Source organism: Patiria miniata, unplaced genomic scaffold (genome assembly GCF_015706575.1).
Source record: "Patiria miniata isolate m_02_andy unplaced genomic scaffold, ASM1570657v1 HiC_scaffold_17, whole genome shotgun sequence".
Classification (NCBI taxonomy): Eukaryota; Metazoa; Echinodermata; class Asteroidea; order Valvatida; family Asterinidae; genus Patiria; species Patiria miniata.
This window is the reverse complement of record NW_024037055.1, coordinates 9,951,555-9,973,589: the sequence shown is the minus strand read 5'-3', so window position 1 is coordinate 9,973,589 and position 22,035 is coordinate 9,951,555. Positions and strand designations below refer to the sequence as shown.

The 22,035-nt window shown below is 46.9% G+C and overlaps 1 protein-coding gene across 2 annotated transcripts in view; it reads left to right on the top strand.

Annotated features, from left to right (window-relative positions):
• LOC119723773 (transmembrane 9 superfamily member 2-like) overlaps window positions 1-22,035 on the top strand; it is a 47,454-nt gene that overhangs the window by 15,759 nt on the left and 9,660 nt on the right. Inside the window, exons 7-12 of one of the 2 annotated variants that reach the window (XM_038194622.1) lie at window positions 986-1,065; window positions 2,399-2,516; window positions 5,653-5,770; window positions 6,446-6,565; window positions 7,751-7,968; window positions 8,578-8,729. In XM_038194622.1, the coding sequence (XP_038050550.1) occupies window positions 986-1,065; window positions 2,399-2,516; window positions 5,653-5,770; window positions 6,446-6,565; window positions 7,751-7,968; window positions 8,578-8,729 (806 nt within the window). The remainder of the gene's footprint in view (window positions 1-985; window positions 1,066-2,398; window positions 2,517-5,652; window positions 5,771-6,445; window positions 6,566-7,750; window positions 7,969-8,577; window positions 8,730-22,035) is intronic. The other variant, XM_038194623.1, reaches the window with a different exon arrangement.

Here is a 22,035-nt window from a genome sequence, read left to right as displayed (position 1 = left end):
ACACGTTCTTGCAGGTCATCCAGGTCTCTTGGTGGAGTGGTGTACACCTTAGACTTAACATGGCCTCACAAGAAAAAGTCCAGCATGGGGTAAGATCGGGCGATCTTGGGGGCCACTCGACGGGCCGGTTTTAATGCGATGAAGCGATCGCCAAACAATTCAGTGAGACGTTCAGTCACGATCCTCCTCTTGTGCGGTGGTGCCCCATCTTGCGCCCACCAGGCACGCCTAAATTGTCCATTTCTTCTGCCAGGACGATAATGACGAAAATCATTGACATGCTGAGGAGGGCAGAAGTCTGTGTGCAAAGAAATGGTGGCCAATTCGAAGACTGAATCGTGCATGCATGAAGTGCAAACGTTGCATTCCCTCATGACGAGTACCATTAGGCCTAATCATTGACTTGTAAGGTCATGCTGTTGTTAATGTTTTGAGGAAGGCGCAACTTGAGTCCAAACTTGGTGGGCCTGTGGAGGACTAAGGGTTAATCCAATTTTCTTGAACATTTGTGAGCAACAAATCACATGCCTAAACTTCCCTACCACGGTGTTTGATTATGTTTTAACCATTTCACTTTTGTGCGCAAGCCAATTCAAATCTGGTGAAAGTAAATAGCTAGTGTTCACTCATGCGGAACAGCTGAAGATTAACATGGTGGCAATTAAAGCGTGAGACCTTGGTCCATCAATATTTAGTGACACATTTTTGAAAAATTATAAAACATCCTTTTTAGATACATTTCTCTAAGTGTATACTTTTTTTTGATACACCCTGTATATATATGTGACTGAGTGCGTTTACAAACTTACAAAGGCAAATGCTAATAACTTAATTCTATTAAGACTTCAGTGCTAGGGTTTTGTTTTAAGGGGTGGTAGGGATGGGGGGATGGAGCAGAGGGACAGGTTTGGCTGTGAAGTCATGAATATTCAAAGGCCAGCTTGATGCAAATGCTAACTATTTTCATTTGGAATCCTTTGGACAGCTCAATACGAAGATACGATGGGCATCCAGATGGGATTACATCTTGGAATCCATGCCACACTCCAGCATCCAGTGGTTCAGGTAAGGAGAGATTAACCCCAACTCTCCCAGATCTTTCCGAATCCTCGAGTTGATTGTAGAGGATTTTAAGGAATCTTTTACTTGGCACGGGGACTGATGCCCCCTTGGGGGTTTTAGCATCAGTCTGCCATCAGGTAACTGCATTCTTCGTGAATCTGATTGGTTAACATAAATATCGCGTCCGGTGAAATCGGAGTGCTGCCCGCACACCTTTCTGGTGACATCGGATCCAGTGAAATCCGATGTGAAAATATCCAGCATGTTTGATTTCATCCTGTACGTCACCCAGTATACGGTCAGATCAGTCCAAGCTTTTACAGCACACCTCTCCACTCTGTTCGTCTGATGGACCGATGATCCAGTGAATCGGTAGAATCAGAAAGGTGTGCAGCGAGGGGCTTTAGGAGTGCAGGTTTCATATTACGGCAGATATCTTACAACTGAGCTATCCAGACCTATGTTCCTAATCCTCCCAATTTGTCAATGTCTTTGTTCGCTGGTCGCCAGCCACAGCCAACTCATGCAAGAGCACCACTAGGGGTGAAGTTTGAGGCTCTGTTACAGGTTTAGTTGTGAAAGCTCCATCACAAGTCAATCACAAGTCGACCGCAACTCAATCACTAGTTGTCCAATTAGATTGACAATCGTTGTCGGGTAACAATGGGTGGCATGGGTGGCTTGTGCGTAAAGCGCTCGCCTCTCACCAAGGTGACCACGGTTCGAATCCTGGCCGCGGATCGCATGTGAGTAGAGTTGTGCGTTGGTTCTCTCCTGTGCCACGTGGGTTTTTCTCCGGGCCCTCCGGTTTTCCTCCCTCCGGAAAAATCGAACACTTTCGATCTCAGGCTGTGCTCCGTGGTCATATGGGTCGATGTGGCCGGCAGCGCGTTTAGGCGCCTTTACGTGCCAGCGGCCCGACCACGTTGTAGCCGCATCCTTCGCAATTCAGCATACCAGCTGCGAGTAAGGATGATTAGCCTCCCAAATTATTATTATATTAATCATCATTCATCCCCCGATGAGGCATCATAAATCCCCAATATAATGCCTGAAGCTATATTCAGTTTGTTTTTCCCTTAAGTCAAGTTTGGCAATCTTAACAGGCACTGAACGTACTGCAAACATAGGAATCCTCAGGATGTGAACAAAGTTCGTTTTTTTTTCAATATGGAAATTCCTCAAAATATTTCATAAAATTTAAATCTGCCCCCTCTTCTTGGAAATTTCCTCAAACATCGTTGCCTATATAATTGCTTTATTTGACACTTAATCCAAGAGGTAATCTGTGCTTCTGTGTTTGATTTTTATGTTCCTTTTCCTCTCCCACACCCAGCACCATCAATTCTCTTGTCATTGTTGGGTTCTTGTTATTGATCGTGGGGCGAATCCTGCATCACAATGTCTACACAGGTGAAGATAGTGTAAAGAAAGCTGGAAGTGAACGTGCACGTGTAAGTACAGTGTTTTTTCCTGTTTACCCTATAACCATACCAGATCCCATAGATGGTTTTCTGGGTAGTATTTTACAGGATTTTGTGGAAGGTAACGAAACCTGCACCCGATTTCACGAAGCGCTGCGACGACGTGTAACACGTCGCAACTCGCAACGCGTCGTTGCAATGTGTTGAACGCTTCGTAAGTTCCTTGACAACGGCTTAAAACATGTCGCAAGATACGACGTGTCTAGTGTTCGTCGCAAAATAAGAAGAGTCCATTTCTTTGCCAGTGTTGTGCCATAAACATTACGTAAACGAGATCATAATACCGAGGCAATGTGTGTAAAGTTGTAAATAGAAAATTCATTAAATAATTATGAATTAGCCTGGAATATTGCAGTTAAAATTTCAAAGTAGCTACACAGTCCACTAGAGCTTGTTTTCCTTTAAAATTGCATCACACGTCCACCATTTTGTTTTACATTTTAAAAACTTTTCAAGAGGAGATCCGACGACTCTTTGTTGAATATCAGACGACTATTTACTGTACGCTCAATAAATACATGCAACAGTTGCCGTATTGTGCTATTAATACACATGCGATGCATCGCACCTGCTACGTGTTTTGTGAAATGGATCACAGGACGCGTCGCAGCTGCAACGCATCGTAGGATGGCGTTATCATTGTGGGTAAGGCGGTAGATGTCATTATATTTGTTACGCCCCAACTATCGCATCGGTCCCAACTATAGTTGGGACTGTCCCAACTATAGTGCGGCAGTTGGGTCGGCCCAACTATAGTTAGGACTGGAGTAATGTTCCGTGGCGCTGGCACCACGTGCATGCGTGCCGCAGGGCCGGCCACTCGGTACTGCCTAGTTGGATGAGTTGTCCAGCTGGGTTTTTATAGTCTGGACAGCAACATTTTTTATGCAAAATTCAAAGATTGGCGTGGCCCAGCTATAGATGGGCCCCACCCATAGCTAATGTCAATGGTCCCAAGTAAAGTCGGACACGTATCAGAGCTGAAGGGAATGTTTTATAGTCGTACAGCAATGTAAACTATAGTTGGGACCGCAAAATAAAAAGATTAGAGTGGCCCAACTATACATAGGCCCCACGTAGCTAATTTCATTGGTCCCAAGTAAAGTCAGACGTGTATCAGAGCTGTAGGTAGTCGTACAGCAGCGTAAACTATAGTTGGGACCGCAAAATAAAAAGATTGCGATGGCCCAACTATAGATGGGCCCTACCATTAGCTAATTTCATTAGTTCCAACATGGAGCTAGGAACATGCTGTAGGGAATGCTTTAAAGTTGTACATCAATGTAAACTATAGTTGGGACTGAAAAATAAAAAGATTGGAGTGGCCCAACTATAGATTAGCCCCATCAATATAGCTAATTTCAATGGTCCCAAGTAAAGTCAGACATGTATCAGAGCTGTAGGGAATGTTTTATAGTCGTACAGCAACGTAAACTATAGTTGGCACCGCAAAATAAAAAACAATTGGAGTGGCCCAACTATAGATGGGCCCCACCCATAGCTATTTCAATGGTCCCAAGTAAAGTCAGACGTGTATCAGAGCTGTGGGGAATGTTTTATAGTTGTACATCAATGTAAACTATAGTTGGGACACCGCAAAATAAAATGATTGCCACGGCCCAACTATAGATGGGTCCGGCCACCAATACTAATTTCATTAGATCCAACATGGAGCTAGGAACATGCTGTAGGGAATGTATTAAAGTTGTACATCAATGTAAACTATAGTTGGGACCGAAAAATAAAAAAATTGGAGTGGCCCAACTATAGATTAGCCCCATCAATATAGCTAATTTCAATGGTCCCAAGTAAAGTCAGACGTGTATCAGAGCTGTAGGGAATGTTTTATAGTCGTACAGCAACGTAAACTATAGTTGGCACCGCAAAATAAAAAACAATTGGAGTGGCCCAACTATAGATGGGCCCCACCCATAGCTATTTCAATGGTCCCAAGTAAAGTCAGACGTGTATCAGAGCTGTGGGGAATGTTTTATAGTTGTACATCAATGTAATAGTTGGGACACCGCAAAATAAAAAGATTGCCATGGTCCAACTATAGATGGGCCCACCAATACTAATTTCATTAGTTCCAACATGGAGCTAGGAACATGATGTAGGGAATGTATTAAAGTTGTACATCAATGTAAACTATAGTTGGGACCGAAAAATAAAAAGATTGGAGTGGCCCAACTATAGATTAGCCCCATCAATATAGCTAATTTCAATGGTCCCAAGTAAAGTCAGACGTGTATCAGAGCTGTAGGGAATGTTTTATAGTTGTACATCAATGTAAACTATAGTTGGGACCGCAAAATAAAAAGATTGGAGTGGCCCAACTATAGATGGCCCCCTTGATGACTCCCAACTATAGTTGGGCCAGCCCAACTGTGGAACTACAGTTGGGACCGTCCTAACTATAGTTGGGACGATCCCAACTATAGTTGGGACCGATACCATAGTTGGGGCGTAACATAGTTACTGGCAAGGTTTCACTCGCATACTGGAGAACACTTTGCACACAGGCATTGTAGGCATAACCCCTGACATGGGGTTATGCCTTATGTAGGGAAGTCCCCTTGTTGGTCACAACTGGTAGCAGATTGTGAAATTTATAAAACGGATTCACAACAGCCATAACGAAACCACTGGGCTGTTGCAGTGTGTGTAAACCAGTAATCATGGTTGCACCGAGCTGAACTCTGAGTAACATCATGACTATTTCAGTGAATTACTTTACATGGGGCTGGATGCCTCTAGAAAGTTCATGCACAAAAAAAGATAACGCTGGTTTTCTACACAGTGGACGATTTTGAAGGAAGGACTCACGGTGGTGCCCTGCGTGAAGTTTTTGCAATTGTTATTATGTGTTAGCTTATCAGCACCATTTTAGGAATTTTGTAGATCAGACATGCGGTATGGGCTCCGTGCACAAGTAACCCCTCAAAGGTAATAAAGAGAGGGTCCCAGGAAGACCACCGGGAGAGACATTCGAACGCCTTGCCAACAACGCCTGCCACATACTTCAATAATTAAACTCTTCAGTATTAGAAATTGGAAATTTGTGCTATTTGCTCACTTATAGAAATGTTTGAATTTTTTTTCGTAGGATTTTCGTTGGAAGCTGTTACATGGCGATATCTTCCGACCCCCACGCGGCTGCATGCTCCTGTCAGCGTTGCTGGGATCCGGAACGCAAATCGTCCTTGTGGCTTTCATCACTTTGGGTAAGCAGCATAGACCATGCCACACTTGTTTAACAAAACTGCATGTTGTAGTCACGTGACGGTGACCTCCATTCAGAATTTACTCTGCTCTTCACTTCTATATTTGCAAATGTTGACATGACATTACATGGATAAAAACACGAGGAAGACGCTTGGGTGGCTGTTTTGCCTGTCAGCAAGTGACATAGTCCATACACAAGGAAAAGAAAGTGTTGGCATGAAACATTCAAATGTAATTTTGTTACAGTTCTGATCCCCAAACCCATCCCAGCTTTCAACTGCACAATAATATGAGTGATCATGTAACAGTGTATCAACAAGCCCATTTGGTCTTCAAGAATTGCACATATGTTTAGCTTCACAGTCGAGATGCTACATGTACCCTACAGCTATTCAACTGTCCTTCCAAATGCATTTGGAAGCTGCATAAAAAAAGTCATTATTAACCCCAAATTCCAAATTACATGCGCCAAAAGAAACTGCAATTCTGCTGAGTCCTGTGCAAGAGGAATAAAATGGTTTTGTGTGAAATTTTGCCCTTTTTTCGTGATAAACATTGGCTTGTCTGTGGTTAACCTCCTTGTGGTACACTGCACTGTGAACCACTCCTGTCCAGTGTGATGTAGGCATAATGATAACTCTATTTCTTGTGCTTTTCTTTTCTATACTGGTAAGTATTGGCATCTGTGGGGCTTCTATCACCAGCCAGACGAGGGGCTCTCATGACGTGCATCATCATGCTGTTTGTCTGTCTTGGATTGCCGGCTGGTTACATCTCCACTCGAATGTACAAGGGTGAGGCTGATTGGCTTATGAGAGTTGGATGGCTCGGACTTGTATTCGAGTCGCCAAACATTGAGTACAAGACTGAGTCACATCTCCCAAGTCCTAGTCTAGGTGCCGAGTCTAAGTCTCGAGTCATGCAGGTCGAGTCTGAGTCACAAAGGTCAAGTCCGATTCTGAGTCATGAGTAATTTGTCATCACGACTCGAGTCCGAGTCACAGAAAATGGGGACTCAAGTTACGCAATATCAAGTGTGGACGGTGGGGTACATGTTTCTAATAAATTGATTTCCCAAGTCAATATATCGGAAACAAGCCAGCCGCATGCGCAGTGCATGTAAAGTACTTACATGCATTTCTTCTGCACTGCACTGACTGTATTGCTTGCTCAAGAAAGGATCATCTTCAAAAAGATTTGTAATTAAACTAAATTGAAAAAATAAGCGATTTGTGGTAATTTTGGTCGAGTTCCGAGTCACGCAGTCCGAGTCTGCTGGGTCGAGTGTGACTCATTTGTCATCGTGACTTTGAGTCATCAAAAATGGGACACGAGTTGGAATGGAGTCTGAGTCCGGGTCATGAGTCATACATCTCTGATTCTGAGTCAATTCAAAGTTTTGTGAATTTGGACTGATGTTAGGAAAGCCTTAGACCTAAGACGTAGACTCAAACCTGTGACTGCCTTAATGACAACAGACCATGGTAAAGTAAACCATGACCACAGAGACCATGGCAACATAGACCGTGGCAACATAGGCCATTACATCAGATACTATGACAGCAGAAACCATGACAAAAGAAACTTGGGCAACAGGGCGAAAGCAGCAGAGATTATGACAACAGATACCATGACCAAAAAAAAACTTGACAAAAGAGATCTAAGCAACAGAGACTATGACATCAAAGAACATGGCAACAAAGACTATATGCCAACAAAGACTTTGCTTTCGCCCCTGTTGCCCAAGTTTCTTTTGTCGTGGTTTCTGTTGTCATAGTTTCATAGACTATGATAACAGATAACACGACAACAGAAACTGTGGCAAAAGAAACCAAGGCAACAGAGACCATGGCAACAGAGACAGTGACAACAGAGACCATGGCAACACAGACCATGACAACACAGACCATGGTAACAGAACATGTCATCTGTGCACTTTGCAAAGCCAGTGGCCTACATTTACAAATCTTTCATCACAGCATTCGGAGGTGAGAAGTGGAAGACCAACCTCTTGCTGACTGGTCTGTTGGTTCCCAGCATCATCGTCGCCATCGTTCTAATCTTAAATGTGCTGATGTGGACCTGGCAAAGTTCAGCCGTCATCCCTACATCCACTCTCTTAACGCTACTTGCCATGTGGTTTGGCATCCAGTTGCCTCTTGTTTACATCGGGGGATTCATTGCCTTTATAAGAAAGGTAACTCGTCCAAATTGTCCGTTTGAGCAAGCGCGGTTATATTGACAGTTTTACCATTGCTGCATCTTTATTTTCCAGACTCGTGTGTTAAAATGTATCACTATGTACATCTATCATCAATTTTAGGTCCAACAAAAAGAGTAGACTGGAGCAATGCCTTTGTATAGTGGACCCCATGTTGTCAGTAGTTGTGTTGAGGGTGCTAGTCAGAAGCCATGAAATCCTCATAAGTGGGTGGTCTAGAAATCATGTCCAAAATCACTGTGCCAGCAGAGTATAAGCATTGTTGTACACCCCAGCATAAGTGCTCTGAGAAAACGTGTAAAGACTTTTAACTAAATTTAATAATACAAATATTAGCAAAGACTTCTTCAGAGGTTTTTACATCTGAAGAAGTCTTAATTTGCTAAGGACGAAATATATCAGGCTACTCTGGACTAATTTGCATATTTCAGGTCAATCCAGTCAGTGAGCAGTTTGCAGCTGTTTTATTCATTTTTTAGTTCTAAATTTGTCAGTACACTATTTTGAAATTCAATGTAATCAGTTCTCGGTAGAACCACATGTTAAGCACCTCTCGTGTATTTTTCCCTTTGTTTTCCCTGTTAGCCGATTGAGTTCCCGGTACCCACCAATCTGACCCAACGCCGGATCCCTAGGCAGCCTTGTATCAAACACCCTGTGCTTGCTGCTGTTGTCAGCGGGGGGCTTCCCTTCAGTTGTATCTTCATCCAGCTTTTCTTTATCTTGAATAGCATCTGGTGAGTTTATTTTTATTTTAATATTATTTCTGTCTGGTAATGAAACCAAGGATTCCTCAAAAGTACCCTAAGTACTGTAGCTCGATAGTGTGGCGGATCTCGATTTTCTCGAGAAGTGACGGTCTCGAGAACCCTCCAGACGAGCGGCAGTCCAGATGGTCCTAGGGCGATAATCCATTTGGAGACTGTCTGTCGCCGCACGTAACTAATTTTCCCTTATATTGTTCGAACGACAAATCTACCCAACCAGACAATAAGTGGGACCCAGACACACAAGCTAAAGCTTCAAGAAGTCTCTTTATTCAGCCATGCAACAACTGCAGTTCCTTTACTAAAAATGCCTCAACAAAAGGCAAGTACTTAAAAAGATGGGGGTTTCCTTAAGGGGAAGGGTTTCCTTAAGGGAAGGGGCTTGGAGTGATACTGGACAGACAGCTGACATACAGACAGCACCTCGAAGCCCTACGAGCAAAAGTGTCGGCAAGGAACAACTTGTTGCGTCGCCTGGCTGGTACATCATGGGGTGCATCAACATCCACCCTTCGCACAGGAGCTCTAGCCCTGGTTTACAGCTCTGCTGAATATGCTGCGCAAGCGTGGTGCAGGAGTACCCACACCAGAAAGCTGGACTGTGTACTAAATGACACCATGCGGCTCATCACTGGATGTCTCCGTCCTACACCCACAGATCTCCTCCCAGTCCTCGCTGGAATCGCACCACCAAGGCTACGCCGCGAGAATCTGACAGACAAGCTCACAACCAAATCCCTTGCCGATGATGACCACCTTCTTCACAAAATTACGACAGAATCCCAGGACCTAGGTGGCCAACGCCTCCGATCGCGTCGACCTTTCTCCCGACATGCAGCCGCCCTCAGCAGATCCGACTTTAGCCTAATACAAGAGTGGGAAAAGGGCTGGGAAGGGACGGTTCGCCCAAGGCAGTTCACTGTTCCCCCTGGCACCAAAGCTCCTGCTGGCTCGGAACTACCCCGGAGGAAGTGGGTTACACTGAACCGGCTGCGAACTGGGGTTGGGAGATTCAATGCCAACATGCACCGCTGGAAACTCCGGGATTCACCGGCATGCACCTGTGGTGCAGATGAGCAGACGGCAGATCATATATTATACCACTGCCCCGACCTCCAACCTCCTGACGGGATGACTGATCTGTCGTGCCCAAAAGACGCACAAATCAACTGGCTTACGCAGCTCCAAGAAATAGCCTGATGTACAGTACTACTAACTCACACGAAAGAAGAAGGGAAGGGGATTCCTAAAGGGAAAGGGAGTTCTTTAAGGAAGGGGGTTTCCTAGGCTCCAGACGACCCTCCGAGGTCTCCCGAAGGCAGATGCCGATCCTCCTGATGAGCTCGACCCTTCGTCTCCCGCGAGGCAGTTGTCATTCCGGATACCTTAGAAATGGGTTCCTCAAGGAAGGGGGTTTCCTTAAGGGAAAGGGAGTTCTTTAAGGGAAAATGAGTTCCTTAAGGGAAAGGGTTTCCTTAAGGGAAAGGATTTCCTTAAGGGAAAGAGATGTTCTTATCGATAGTCCAACAATAAAAGTGCTCCACTAACAAGATCTGCCAAATATGTCTACGAAAGCAAATGGAGAATTCCTGCACAGAGGTGACAATAATAAACCCAAATATGCTGTCTTCAAGCAAACGAGTATTAAGCTTCACTTAATCAAGTAAACCAAAAGATCAATTCCACAATTGCACCACTATTTATAAAAGAAAAGGAGTGTGTAACATGAACAATACAGCAGCTCAACACTCACGGTAAGCTTTTCGGTCACTCCCCGACACAACGCTCTGTCTGTCTCCACGAAGCTTTTCTTAGTCTGCCACTGTACGGCGCGCCAAAACAGTCTGGCCAGAATGCGCTCGAACGCTGCCTTATATACCCCATTCTAAAAATAGCGCACAAGCTATGGCGGGCAAATGAAACATATAAAAAGTATGGAGCGCCGATTACATTTCGTTACACAGCCCCCCTCTCAAGTTCAGACCGTCCCGGTCTTTAAAACTAATACAACTTCAAAACGAAATGAAGAAGGCGCTCGTCTAATACAATATAAAACACATGTTTTAACTTTATACAAATATAAGGCGCCTTGACTGCAAAGGCAATCCTTAAGGTCTCCTTAAGGACACTCACTTCAGGCACTACTAGATAATAAACGATTTATATCAAAACAATAAAGTACAAACCCGGCTGCTCTTCTGGGGTTTACTTAAAGGTAATCGAAAGGTAAATCTTGAATATAAACTTCCTGGCCTGAAGACAAATCTTTCCTCAGCGTAAACAGTGGTAAACCTCTCTCCTAGAGACTTCATAAAAATGTAACAAGATGTTCTCATAAAGTAGTGTGGCGAATCCCGTCCGGGTCAAGTTTGACTCGGTACTGCACAGGCGAGCAGCAGCCCTACAGCACTGTGGGGGAGGTCGTTTGGCAACCATATATCGCCGCGCGCAACACTTTTTCCCGGGGACCCTATGGAGCGGAGATAAATACCAGGCAGAGCAGCGCAGGAACCCAATAATCTGACAAAGAGAGATCACTCAAGAGCCGCGGGGTTTTCCCTTTATTATAACTAAGACGCCTTAATCACTTCAATTAAGTTGCAGATTCCTTAAGGGATTGCTGTTCCTTAAGGTATAGCCTTGAGGTTCCTTAAGGGTTTCCTGTATCCTTATGGGATATAATTGAGTTTCCTACTGAGCCTTAGAATTACTGATAGAGAGGTTTATTACTGAAGGCACTTAATAGAAATTATTACTGAATGTGATAACTTGTGGGGAGGTTCAACAATATCAGTCCTGAACTGTGCTCGTCACTAACTTTATCAAATACGTCAGCTTGACATACCCCGCACTATGAGCTGCTGCAACTAGATTCGGCAAACCGCCGCCGCCACGGACTCTCTGACACGGCTCCGACAGTCCCGCTGTCTCGGACACTCCGATCAGCCTCTCTCACGCTGCTCTGGGATCCGGCGGTCGGTCGCTATACCGCTCCGCCTCGCTGCTACCAGCTCCCACTACACACCAACAGCAACGCTGACGCACACAAGCCTAGCGCCCTACAACAACTCTCTTAGAGCTCCGCCGTCACACGTCTCTTCAGTCCGCTAGCTCCACAGCAACTCCCGCCACGTACACACACGAAGCACAGCGCGCGCAAAACAGCTCAAGGTCACCTAAGCAGCCCACTGCGCATGCTCAGCAAGTATGGCACGCCTCAGCGCTATGACGCGCGAAAGCTACAAGCACTCAGGCCAATTTCGTTATACAGCCCCAACCTTAAGTGCGGACCGTCCCGGTCCGTTAAACTGAAAAACAACCAAAACGAAATTAACTGAGGTGCCATCTTATACAATGAAAATATAAAGTTCACTTATACACAAATAAGCACCTTTACCTTTAAGGCTACTGTGGTCTCCTTAAGGGAATTTAAAGAAGGGTAAGATTCTGAGGTTCCTTAAGGGAGCTCCTTAAGGGAGTGTCCAAAACAAATCACACCTGATACGGCTTTATCAAAAATAGACAAGGATCCACTTTCTCCTTCAGGGAGTTTATACACATGAAATACAATCACAACATACCTCAAGGACGTCTATACAATCAAAAGTAATTACCCTGCTCCTTGAGGGAGTTTACACAAAGATCATCAATAAATACAGTATTCCTTAAGGGAATGCGGTAGCTAATGAAGGCAAGATCGGTCTCTTTTTTAACAAATATACTCTCTTATAAAACTTTTACACTGTTCCAAAACTAAGTTAGAAACAAGTAATGCTTTAAGTTAAAACAACAATGTAAACCTTAAGAAAACCTAAACTCTACTTGAGGATGAAACCGGCCGTAAACTCCACATCGTAGGTCCTTCTCTACGACCTCTTCAGATACCTTCAACCCATTCTGAAACTGGCTCCTGGTGCTGACCTCCTTCACTTGACGAACATTCCCGGCCATCATCACTTCCAGATCAGCAGTATCGATCGGAGTCGCCCGTCGCCACCCAGGGTTGCCACTACTGACCCTGCATACTCTGGCTCGTGGTGGTTCCTCCAGTGCTGACGTCTTGGCCTGCCCGTGCTGAATATCTGTGGCAGGTGGAAAGGTGCGTTTCCGAAGATCCCCCTCCTGATACCGTAGAGAGCTTCCCTGAAGTGCTCGCCTAAGATTAACAGAAATAGAGGCGTCGTCGTTGAGGTCTGTTTCCTCCCCGTCGCTAGCTTCTGCCTGGACATCCTGCCTCATTGACATCATCCCTTGTGGTTTCCCTCCATATACCATCCTGCGTCGCGGCTCCACACTGTCGAGCAGAGACACTGAAGCTGGTGACAAGGATATCCCAGCCACATCATCTATCTCTAACTCCCTGCCAGGTGTCAAGGGGACCTGAGTTTCTTCCTCCTCGGCCTCCTTCTTCTGCGGTTCCTTCGGTGGCTTATCAACACTCTTAGCTTCCGTTCCCATCCCCTTTCCTCCCGAGGGGGCAGCAAAAAGACTCGTCTCTTCTTCAGGTTCACCTGACCTCATTGCTCGTTTCTCTTCCTTCTTCCGGCCCTCCTTTGCCGGTCTGTCGACGGTTGCAGTCTCGGGTCTCTTCCTCTTCCGTCCGGAGGGGGCAGAAGAAGTACTCGGTACCTCATCCGAGTCTTCAGACTGCTTTGCTGCTTTTCTTTCCTCTTCCGTCTCAGGGTATATGCTTTTCAGGTCATCCATTCCTGCGGGGTGGTGATTGTGATAGTGCACTCTAAGGTTGTCCTTCCTCCCGTATCTCCTGTCGCATCTTTTGCAGAAGTATAGGAGGCTCTTCTTCTTCTTGTGAGTTCCGAGATGGTTGTCCAGGCTCCTTTTACTGATGAATGTGTCTTCACACTCAGAGCATGCATATACCTTCAAGGTACTCCAGTCCTTTGGCTTCTTCCAACCTGCCTTGGGATCCTCCATCCTCCTTTAAAGAAAGCAAAAGAAACAAAAGGAAACAACAGTTACTTCACTGTAGCTACCCAACTTCTTAAGTAGTCCTAGAACTAATCGATCTCCCTTAGATTCCTGAGCTATTTACAGATAGCGCTGTGGCTGCCGTCGCTGGCGCAAAGGATTCCTCCTCGCCTGTGCAGGTATTACATGTGTCATGTTCAGGGGTGCAGGTTCTAGGTCAGATCCTGCATTGCCTGCACCTTCAGGTGCTTCCCGATCACACTGTATCTCTGGTACTAAAGTCTGGCCCAGTTCCACTGGGCTACTATCTACTTCTATCTGAGCTTCCTCTCTCTCAGGAATATCTCCTGCAGGTTGCTGCTGCGCTTCCTGTCCCCTGCCGCCCGTCTCTAATATCCAAGACTTCAAAGGCGTGCCTTGGTACGGCTTAAGGCGGTCACAGTGGATAACCTTCATTTTTGCCCCCGGCTTCCGCTGAATCCTTAAGGTTACGTCTGACAGCCTGTTCACTACAAGGTAGGGCCCCTCCCACCTACACATTAACTTTGGCGACACTCCCTTTTTCTTCACCGGGTTGAACAACCACGCAAACATGCCTTCAGCAAAGTTGCCCTGGATTGTGCCCTTGTCATAGTTGAGTTTCTGACGCCTTGCACTTTTCTTCAAGTGTTCTCTAGCCCTGTCATGTGCGCCCTGCATCCTCCTACGCACCACTTTGGCATAGTCCGGTTCCTTCATCTCTTCTGTATCTCCTGCAGGAGGATCCTCCATTGTTAAATCAAGGGGCAGAGAGACTTCCCTCCCGAGCATTAACATATTCGGAGTTTCCCCCGTGGATTCCTGTGGTGTGCTTCGGTACGCAGCCGTTGCATATGACAACTCCTCATCCCAGTCTTTGTTATTTTTGTGCTCCTTCATGAGCATGGCCACGATATTAACCAGGGTCCGATTAAATCTCTCGACCATCCCGTCGGACTTCGGGTTGTAGGGAGTGGTCCTGGTCTTCTCAACCCCGAGCATCCTACACACCTCAGCTATCAGCCTTGACTCGAAATTTCTCCCTTGGTCGGTATGCAGTGTTTTGGGGACGCCATACCTGCACACGAATTCCTTGATAAACCTGTCCGCGACAGTCGCTGCCTTCTCATCAGGAATGGGGTATGCCTCAAACCACTTGCTGAAGTAGTCCCCAATCACTAGTATATATCGGTTGCCATTTCTTGTCACTGGGAAGGGTCCTGTTATGTCCATTGCCACCCGCTCCATTGAAATTCCCACTAGGTGTTGCTGTACGGGCGCTCTTCTCTTCTTGTTGGGCGACTTCCTCCTAGCGCACACATCACACTCCCGAATGAAAGACCTTATGTCCGCACCCATCCCTTTCCAATAGAATTTGGTGCGCACCTTTGCCATGGTCCGTTTGGTGCCTAAGTGTCCACTCAGTCTTCCTGCATGAAGCTCATGCAGTATCTTTTGTCGGAATTCCTGCGGTACCAACGTTTGCCACTGAACCTCCTTGCCATTATCAGACTCCCAGCGGCGCTGTAAGATGCCGTCTCGAACAGATAATTGTTCCCATCGCAACCAATAGTTCTTATTTGCGCTAGATGTCACGGACAGTGTCTCCCAATCTGGACGAGGTCTTTCTGCCTCCTTAGCTCTGATTACCCACTCCATGGAGCTTTCTCTAAGTTGAGCTTTCCTCCAGTCTTCCAATGTTACCTCTGGCAACACTCCAACCGCACATACCTCTGCTACGCCCTCCTTCACGTCTGCCTGAGCGCCTCCATCACTTAAGGTGGTTTCTCCTCCCTTCAGTGATGTCAAAGGAGCTCTACCCCTTTCCTTCCATATGGTTTCCTCATCTCTACTGGTGTCCCACTCGCCAATCCCGCACTGGGAACAGGGTCGACGGGATAGACTGTCCGCGTTCTGATGAGCTTTCCCCGCTTGATGGATGATTTCGAAATCATACTCCCCGATTAACTGTAGCCATCGTGCTACTTGGCCTGCAGGCTCCCTGAAGTTAATGAGCCACCTTAAGGCTCCAAGGTCTGTCCTCACTGTGATTCTTCGTCCATAGATATACAGTCGGAAGTGCCTTAAGAACGTCACCACAGCCAGCAATTCTCTCCTGGTGACGCAGTAATTTTGTTCTGCCTTTTTCAACACTTTACTAGCAAAGGCTATGATCCTCTCCTGGCCATCCTTTCTCTGTGCTAGGACCCCTCCTATCCCTGCGTCACTGGCATCTGTGTCAAGTATCAGCTCTCCATCTGGTTCCGGGTAAGTGAGGACAGGCGACTCCGTGAGGCGCCTCTTCAATTTCTCGAAGGATGCCTGACATTCATTGGTCCACTGGAAATCCCTGTGTTTTTCCGTAAGCCTGTGCAAAGGCTTCGCCACCGCTGAAAACCCCTCTATAAACCTCCTGTAGTAGGACGCTAGTCCTACAAAACTGCGAACTTCCTTTACTGTCTTGGGGACTGGCCAATCCCTGACCACCTTGATCTTATCAGGATCCGTGCTAATGCCCTCCGGAGTTACTACATGACCGAGGTAGCGAACTTTCTGTTTGAACAGATCACACTTAGCAGGCTTTAACTTTAATCCTGCGTCTCTCAGGCGCTGCAACACGACCTTCAGTCGACTGAGTTCCTCCAGTATAGTCTTGCCGAACACTATAACATCGTCCAGATACACTAAAAGTGTTTCCCAGTGAAGGCCACTTAATACTCGTTCCATAAGTCTCTCAAACGTCGAAGGCGCGTTGCTTAGCCCGAAAGGCATCACACGCCAACTGTAAAGGCCGCCCCTTACTACAAAGGCCGATTTCTCCTGTGCCTCCTCATCCAGGGCCACCTGCCAGTAGCCAGATGCGAGGTCCAGCGTAGAAAACCACTGGGCCCCAGAAAGCGCATCAAGGGAATCATCAATCCTGGGGATTGGGTAGGCATCCTTGATCGTTATGGAATTAAGTCTCCGATAGTCAACGCAGAACCGCTTGCTTCCGTCCGTCCTTTTTGACGAGCACTACGTTTGAAGCCCACGGGCTACTTGAGGGTACAATCCTTCCGTCCTTAAGCAAGTCCTGGACTTGCCGATTAATTTCCTCCTGTTCGACTGCAGGAAATCTCCTGGGTCTCTCTCGCATAGGCCTTTTGCCCTCTGTCGTTATATGGTGTTTTACGCATTCCGTGCGTCCAATATCCTCACTACCCTTTGAGAATACATCCTGAAACTCGGTAAGTAATCCTGCCACCTCCGCATGATACTCGGACTTCACTCCCTCGATGCTCCGGTTGAACAAGTCCTGCAGATGTTCAGGCAACCGGTCAGGTCGTCCTCCTTGTATGGGTTGATGTGGTTGCACGTCCTCTTCCGCCACCTGACTAAGCAAACCAGCCATACTGCCGGCCTTCACAACACATACTCTCCTTCCTGGGTTGAAAACCCTTATTGGCAAATTATCTTCCTCGGGCTTTACCAAAAGCCTAGCAACAATCAGCCCCTTAGCCGTCAACTCTGTACTCTCCGCAGGTTCCATTATCCCGAGCCCAGTAAACTTCCGAGTCACTCTCCCTGATACAAGTGCTTCGTGCCCTGGTGGCACTGATATGGTCTCTCCTACGACCACCCGGGCACAGAAATTATTGCCCTGTTTATTCACACACTTAATCTTCTGTCCATTCAGGGCAAGGACTAACTCCTGAAAATCTAACCGTCCCCTTGTCGGTAGGAGGTAGTCCATCCCAAGGATTCCATCCATCTCCAATTTGGCAAAGATCGCCCGCACTGGGGAGGTAGTCTTCCCAACTTGAACCTCTAACCACGCTCCACCTATCGTCTCTATGGAGTGACCGTCAGCTCCATACAGTCCTACTCCCTCCGTGCTCAATGTTGGCCTCTGTTCCTTCGGTATCTTGTAGTATACCGCCGTCGAAATTATTGTGTCTGTCGCCCCTGTATCTATTAACATAAGTGTCTCTGCTCCCCTCACACGTGCACTCACATAAAGTCCTCCCTTCCTTTGGTCCCTTGAGGGAAGTGTAATCCCCTGTATTCCTCCTATTGTTTGTGGTCCTTTCGAATCGTCAGCCCACCCTTGGACCCCAGGGAAGGCTGTTTGTCGTTTCCCGACTCTACGTTTTGTTCACGTTTGGGTGCTTTACAGTCCCGTGCAATATGTCCCTTTTCCTTGCAACTGTAACACTTGTCGTTCTTTGGTGCGGGACAGTTCCTAGCAAAATGTCCCGAGGCTTTGCAGTTGTAACACACGTCCTGTGTTCTGCCTTTCCATCCCTTTCCAGATCTCGGTCCAGAATCATAACCCACTTGTTTCTCCTGGCTACCCTTACTGATATCCTGTAGCATCGACTGGATTTTTCCAAAGGCTTGTCCCATGGACTCCTGTGTTTCTCTTATCTCTCCCTTCAGTTCCTTCATCGTAATTTCGTCCTTGCCTTCTAGTACTCTAGCAAACTTCCTAGCCTTATCGCTAGTCCTACGATCCTCTGTCTGCAGGAAGCTCTGTGTTTGCAACGCCGCCTTGATCGAATCATCAAGGGTGGCAGGCTTTGAACGGAAAATACCCTCCCTGATTTCTCTGTCTTTCACGGCGTCCATGAAATGTCCCTTCGCCAGTCTCTCTCTACTCTTGTCTGAGAACTCCGGGTACGCCAATGCTGCAAGTTCTCTCACACTGGCTCCGAGCTCTTGCAGGGTTTCAGTCTCGCCCTAACGACGATGACGAAGCTCCATTAGATGGAAATCTGCCTGTTGTCCTGGTCCAAAACGTTGATCTAGTCTGTCCAAAAGATCCTTAAGTGAAAGTTCCTTCCCTTCTGGTTGGCATCCCAGCACCTTCAACGCCTGTCCCTGAAGGCTGGCCGCTAAGAATACAGCAGCCTGGCTGTCCTTCCATCCATTTGCTACGCAACAAGCTTGAAAATGTGCCTTATAGTCCTTCCATGGCACTTTTCCACTGAACCGGTCAGGACAAATATTCGGTTTCCTAATTCTGTCCTCACTTTTCTTAGTTTCCTTCGCGGTTACCAAGGATGTCTCCTCCGTTTGTCTAGTGTTTGCAGGTGTGCCTGGTATCCCTAGTATTGAACTAAAAGTGCTTGAGACAGCAGGAGTTGGGGTGAACAGTTCCAGTGTTTCAGTCCGGCTTATTTCCTTATCCTCGATGATTGATTTCATTTTCTGTACTTGTTCCTCAAGTTCCCGTTTTTCCTTGAGTGCATCCTCGTACATGTTTTCGGCCTGGTGTGCCTCCATCCTCAGAACATCCAGCTCCTCCTCCATCCATTTAGAATCCATCACTGCAGATGCAGTCTCCTGAAAGTGTCACGCCTTATCCCACTTCTGACACCAATGTGGCGAATCCCGTCCGGGTCAAGTTTGACTCGGTACTGCACAGGCGAGCGGCAGCCCTACAGCACTGTGGGGGAGGTCGTTTGGCAACCATATATCGCCGCGCGCAATACTTTTTCCCGGGGACCCTATGGAGCGGAGATAAATACCAGGCAGAGCAGCGCAGGAACCCAATAATCTGACAAAGAGAGATCACTCAAGAGCCGCGGGGTTTTCCCTTTATTATAACTAAGACGCCTTAATCACTTCAATTAAGTTGCAGATTCCTTAAGGGATTGCTGTTCCTTAAGGTATAGCCTTGAGGTTCCTTAAGATTTTCCTGTATCCTTAAGGGATATAATCGAGTTTCCTACTGAGCCTTAGAATTACTGATAGAGAGGTTTATAACTCAAGGCACTTAATAGAAATTATTACTGAATGTGATAACTTGTGGGGAGGTTCAACAATATCGGTCCTGAACTGTGCTCGTCACTAACTTTATCAAATACGTCAGCTTGACATACCCCGCACTATGAGCTGCTGCAACTAGATTCGGCAAACCGCCGCCGCCACGGACTCTCTGACACGGCTCCGACAGTCCCGCTGTCTCGGACACTCCGATCAGCCTCTCTCACGCTGCTCTGGGATCCGGCGGTCGGTCGCTATACCGCTCCGCCTCGCTGCTACCAGCTCCCACTACACACCAACAGCAACGCTGACGCACACAAGCCTAGCGCCCTACAACAACTCTCTTAGAGCTCCGCCGTCACACGTCTCTTCAGTCCGCTAGCTCCACAGCAACTCCCGCCACGTACACACACGAGGCACAGCGCGCGCAAAACAGCTCAAGGTCACCTAAGCAGCCCACTGCGCATGCTCAGCAAGTATGGCACGCCTCAGCGCTATGACGCGCGAAAGCTACAAGCACTCAGGCCAATTTCGTTACAGTAGATAACATTTAAACAGTGCAACTATGTTTTTCTTCTTTTCTTTCTAATAAACATCTTAAAGATCACAGCAGGCAATAATAAGGCACAATCTTGAATACAAAAGGTTCCTTCTTTACACAGTTACCTACTGCAGTAATATCGCACACATTGATCGTTGGTGACACTTCTTCATATAAGTTTACAAAAATAAAGACTCTGCTTTCGCACAAATGCGAGAGTTAACTTGCTCCAGTTATTTCACAAAAGGTAAAGAAAATAAACATAATCAACTTCAAAGTACAAACAAACTACAAGTTATAAAAATATCCTTAAAGTGATCAAGTTTCGGCGAACGAGCTATCTGTAATCAAAAACAAAACCGGCTTCGAAGGTCACGTCGTAGATCCTTTCTGTTATTTCTTCTGAGATCTTGACCCCACCATGGAAGATGCTGCGTGTCGAAACTTCTTGCAGTCGCTGCACCCTACCCACCATCATCCTCTCCAAGTCGGTCGTAGAAGCTGGCTTTGCAGTGGCACCAGGGTCACCATCAACTTTATACATCCTTGCAGATGCTGGCTTGGCTTCCAGCTGACGTCTCGACTGCTCAGAACTACTCAGCAGTTTCAGTCTACTTCCCTTCAATACTCGGCCTACATCTACTCGAGTAGACACATGCTCAGGTGACAGGCTTCCTTCGCTCTCCTGGCTCTTGGACTTACTATTTATCTGTAAGTCGAGGCTGTCCTCACTGTCGCTGCTCGACTCCAATTCGTTCGCAAGCAGTTGTAGCATGCCTCTGGGTTTCCCCCGGACAGGAACACAAGGAACAGCAGGAACCTCGTTGCTTGGGCACTGGTCAATCAGGGAATTTGATGCAGGGGATAGAGAGATCAAGTGTTCCGGGGTACTTGGATTCTGGTTGATGCCACTTGCCGCTTTCCTTGGAGAATCTTTTGGAGTCGTTGGAGGTGTCTTGTCCTTCCTCCTTGGTGTGTTCTGGCGTTTCTTCGGATCTGGTTGCTCCTGCGGCTCCGACTGCTTCCGCTTAGATCTGGCCTCCGCTTAGATCCGGCCTGGGGTACTTGAGTTGGAGTTTTTGATACTTCCCTAGGGGGTCTGGTCTCCGTGTGTGTACCCTTCCTACCCTCTCTCGACTTCAGTGCTGTATCCTGTTTATCCTTACTCATCCTGTGTTGTCTTTCGTCCGTGGTTTCTGCAGGAATGTCCGCCACCTCATCCACGGCTGACGGATGGTGCTCACGGTAGTGGGCTCTTAAGTTGTCCTTCCGAGTGTAACGACGTTCACAAAGATTGCAGAAGAACATTATCTTAGTTTCATGCATCTGCGCATGCTTCTCCAAGCTCTTCTTGTATACAAATGATTCGCCACAAACGTTGCAGCGAAGGATCTTCACCTCGTGCCAGTCTTTTGGCCTGACGATCTCGTCCCGTTTGTCCATCTAGTAAGACAAAATTAAAACAAAAATATGGCATTTGTTATTATCAAAATGGTGAGTGCAAATCTTTCCCACTACTACCCTTACTCCAGGTATCGTTTGGGGCGCTTACGTTCCCTCTTAGGATTCCTTCTTCCCACCGAACCCATTCCTTGGGGAGCAATATTAAACCCTTTATCCTTCGACTGCCCATGCGTTTCTAGCCTTTCAGAATGCTGTATGTCTTCCCTATTTTGCTGGTTTTGTGTGTTGGCCTTCTTGGCCTTTCCAGACGTAGACCCTTCAGGCAGATCTTGTGTCTCAGCCCATCCAGGTAGGTCCTGCGACCCAACCCCTATAGGCAGGTCCTGCGACTCAGCCCCTTCAGGCAGGTCCAGCGACTCAACCTCTTCGGGAAGGTCCAGCGACTCAGCCCCTTTAGGCAGGTCCTGCGACTCAAACCCTTTAGGAAGGTCCTGCGACTCAGCCTCTTCGGGATGGTCCAGCGACTCAGCCCCCTCGGGATGGTCCAGCGACTCAGCCCTTCCAGGCCGTGCACGTTTCCAGGGATCTAGTGGCTTCCCCTTGTATGGTTTCAATCTGTCACAGTGGATGACTTCA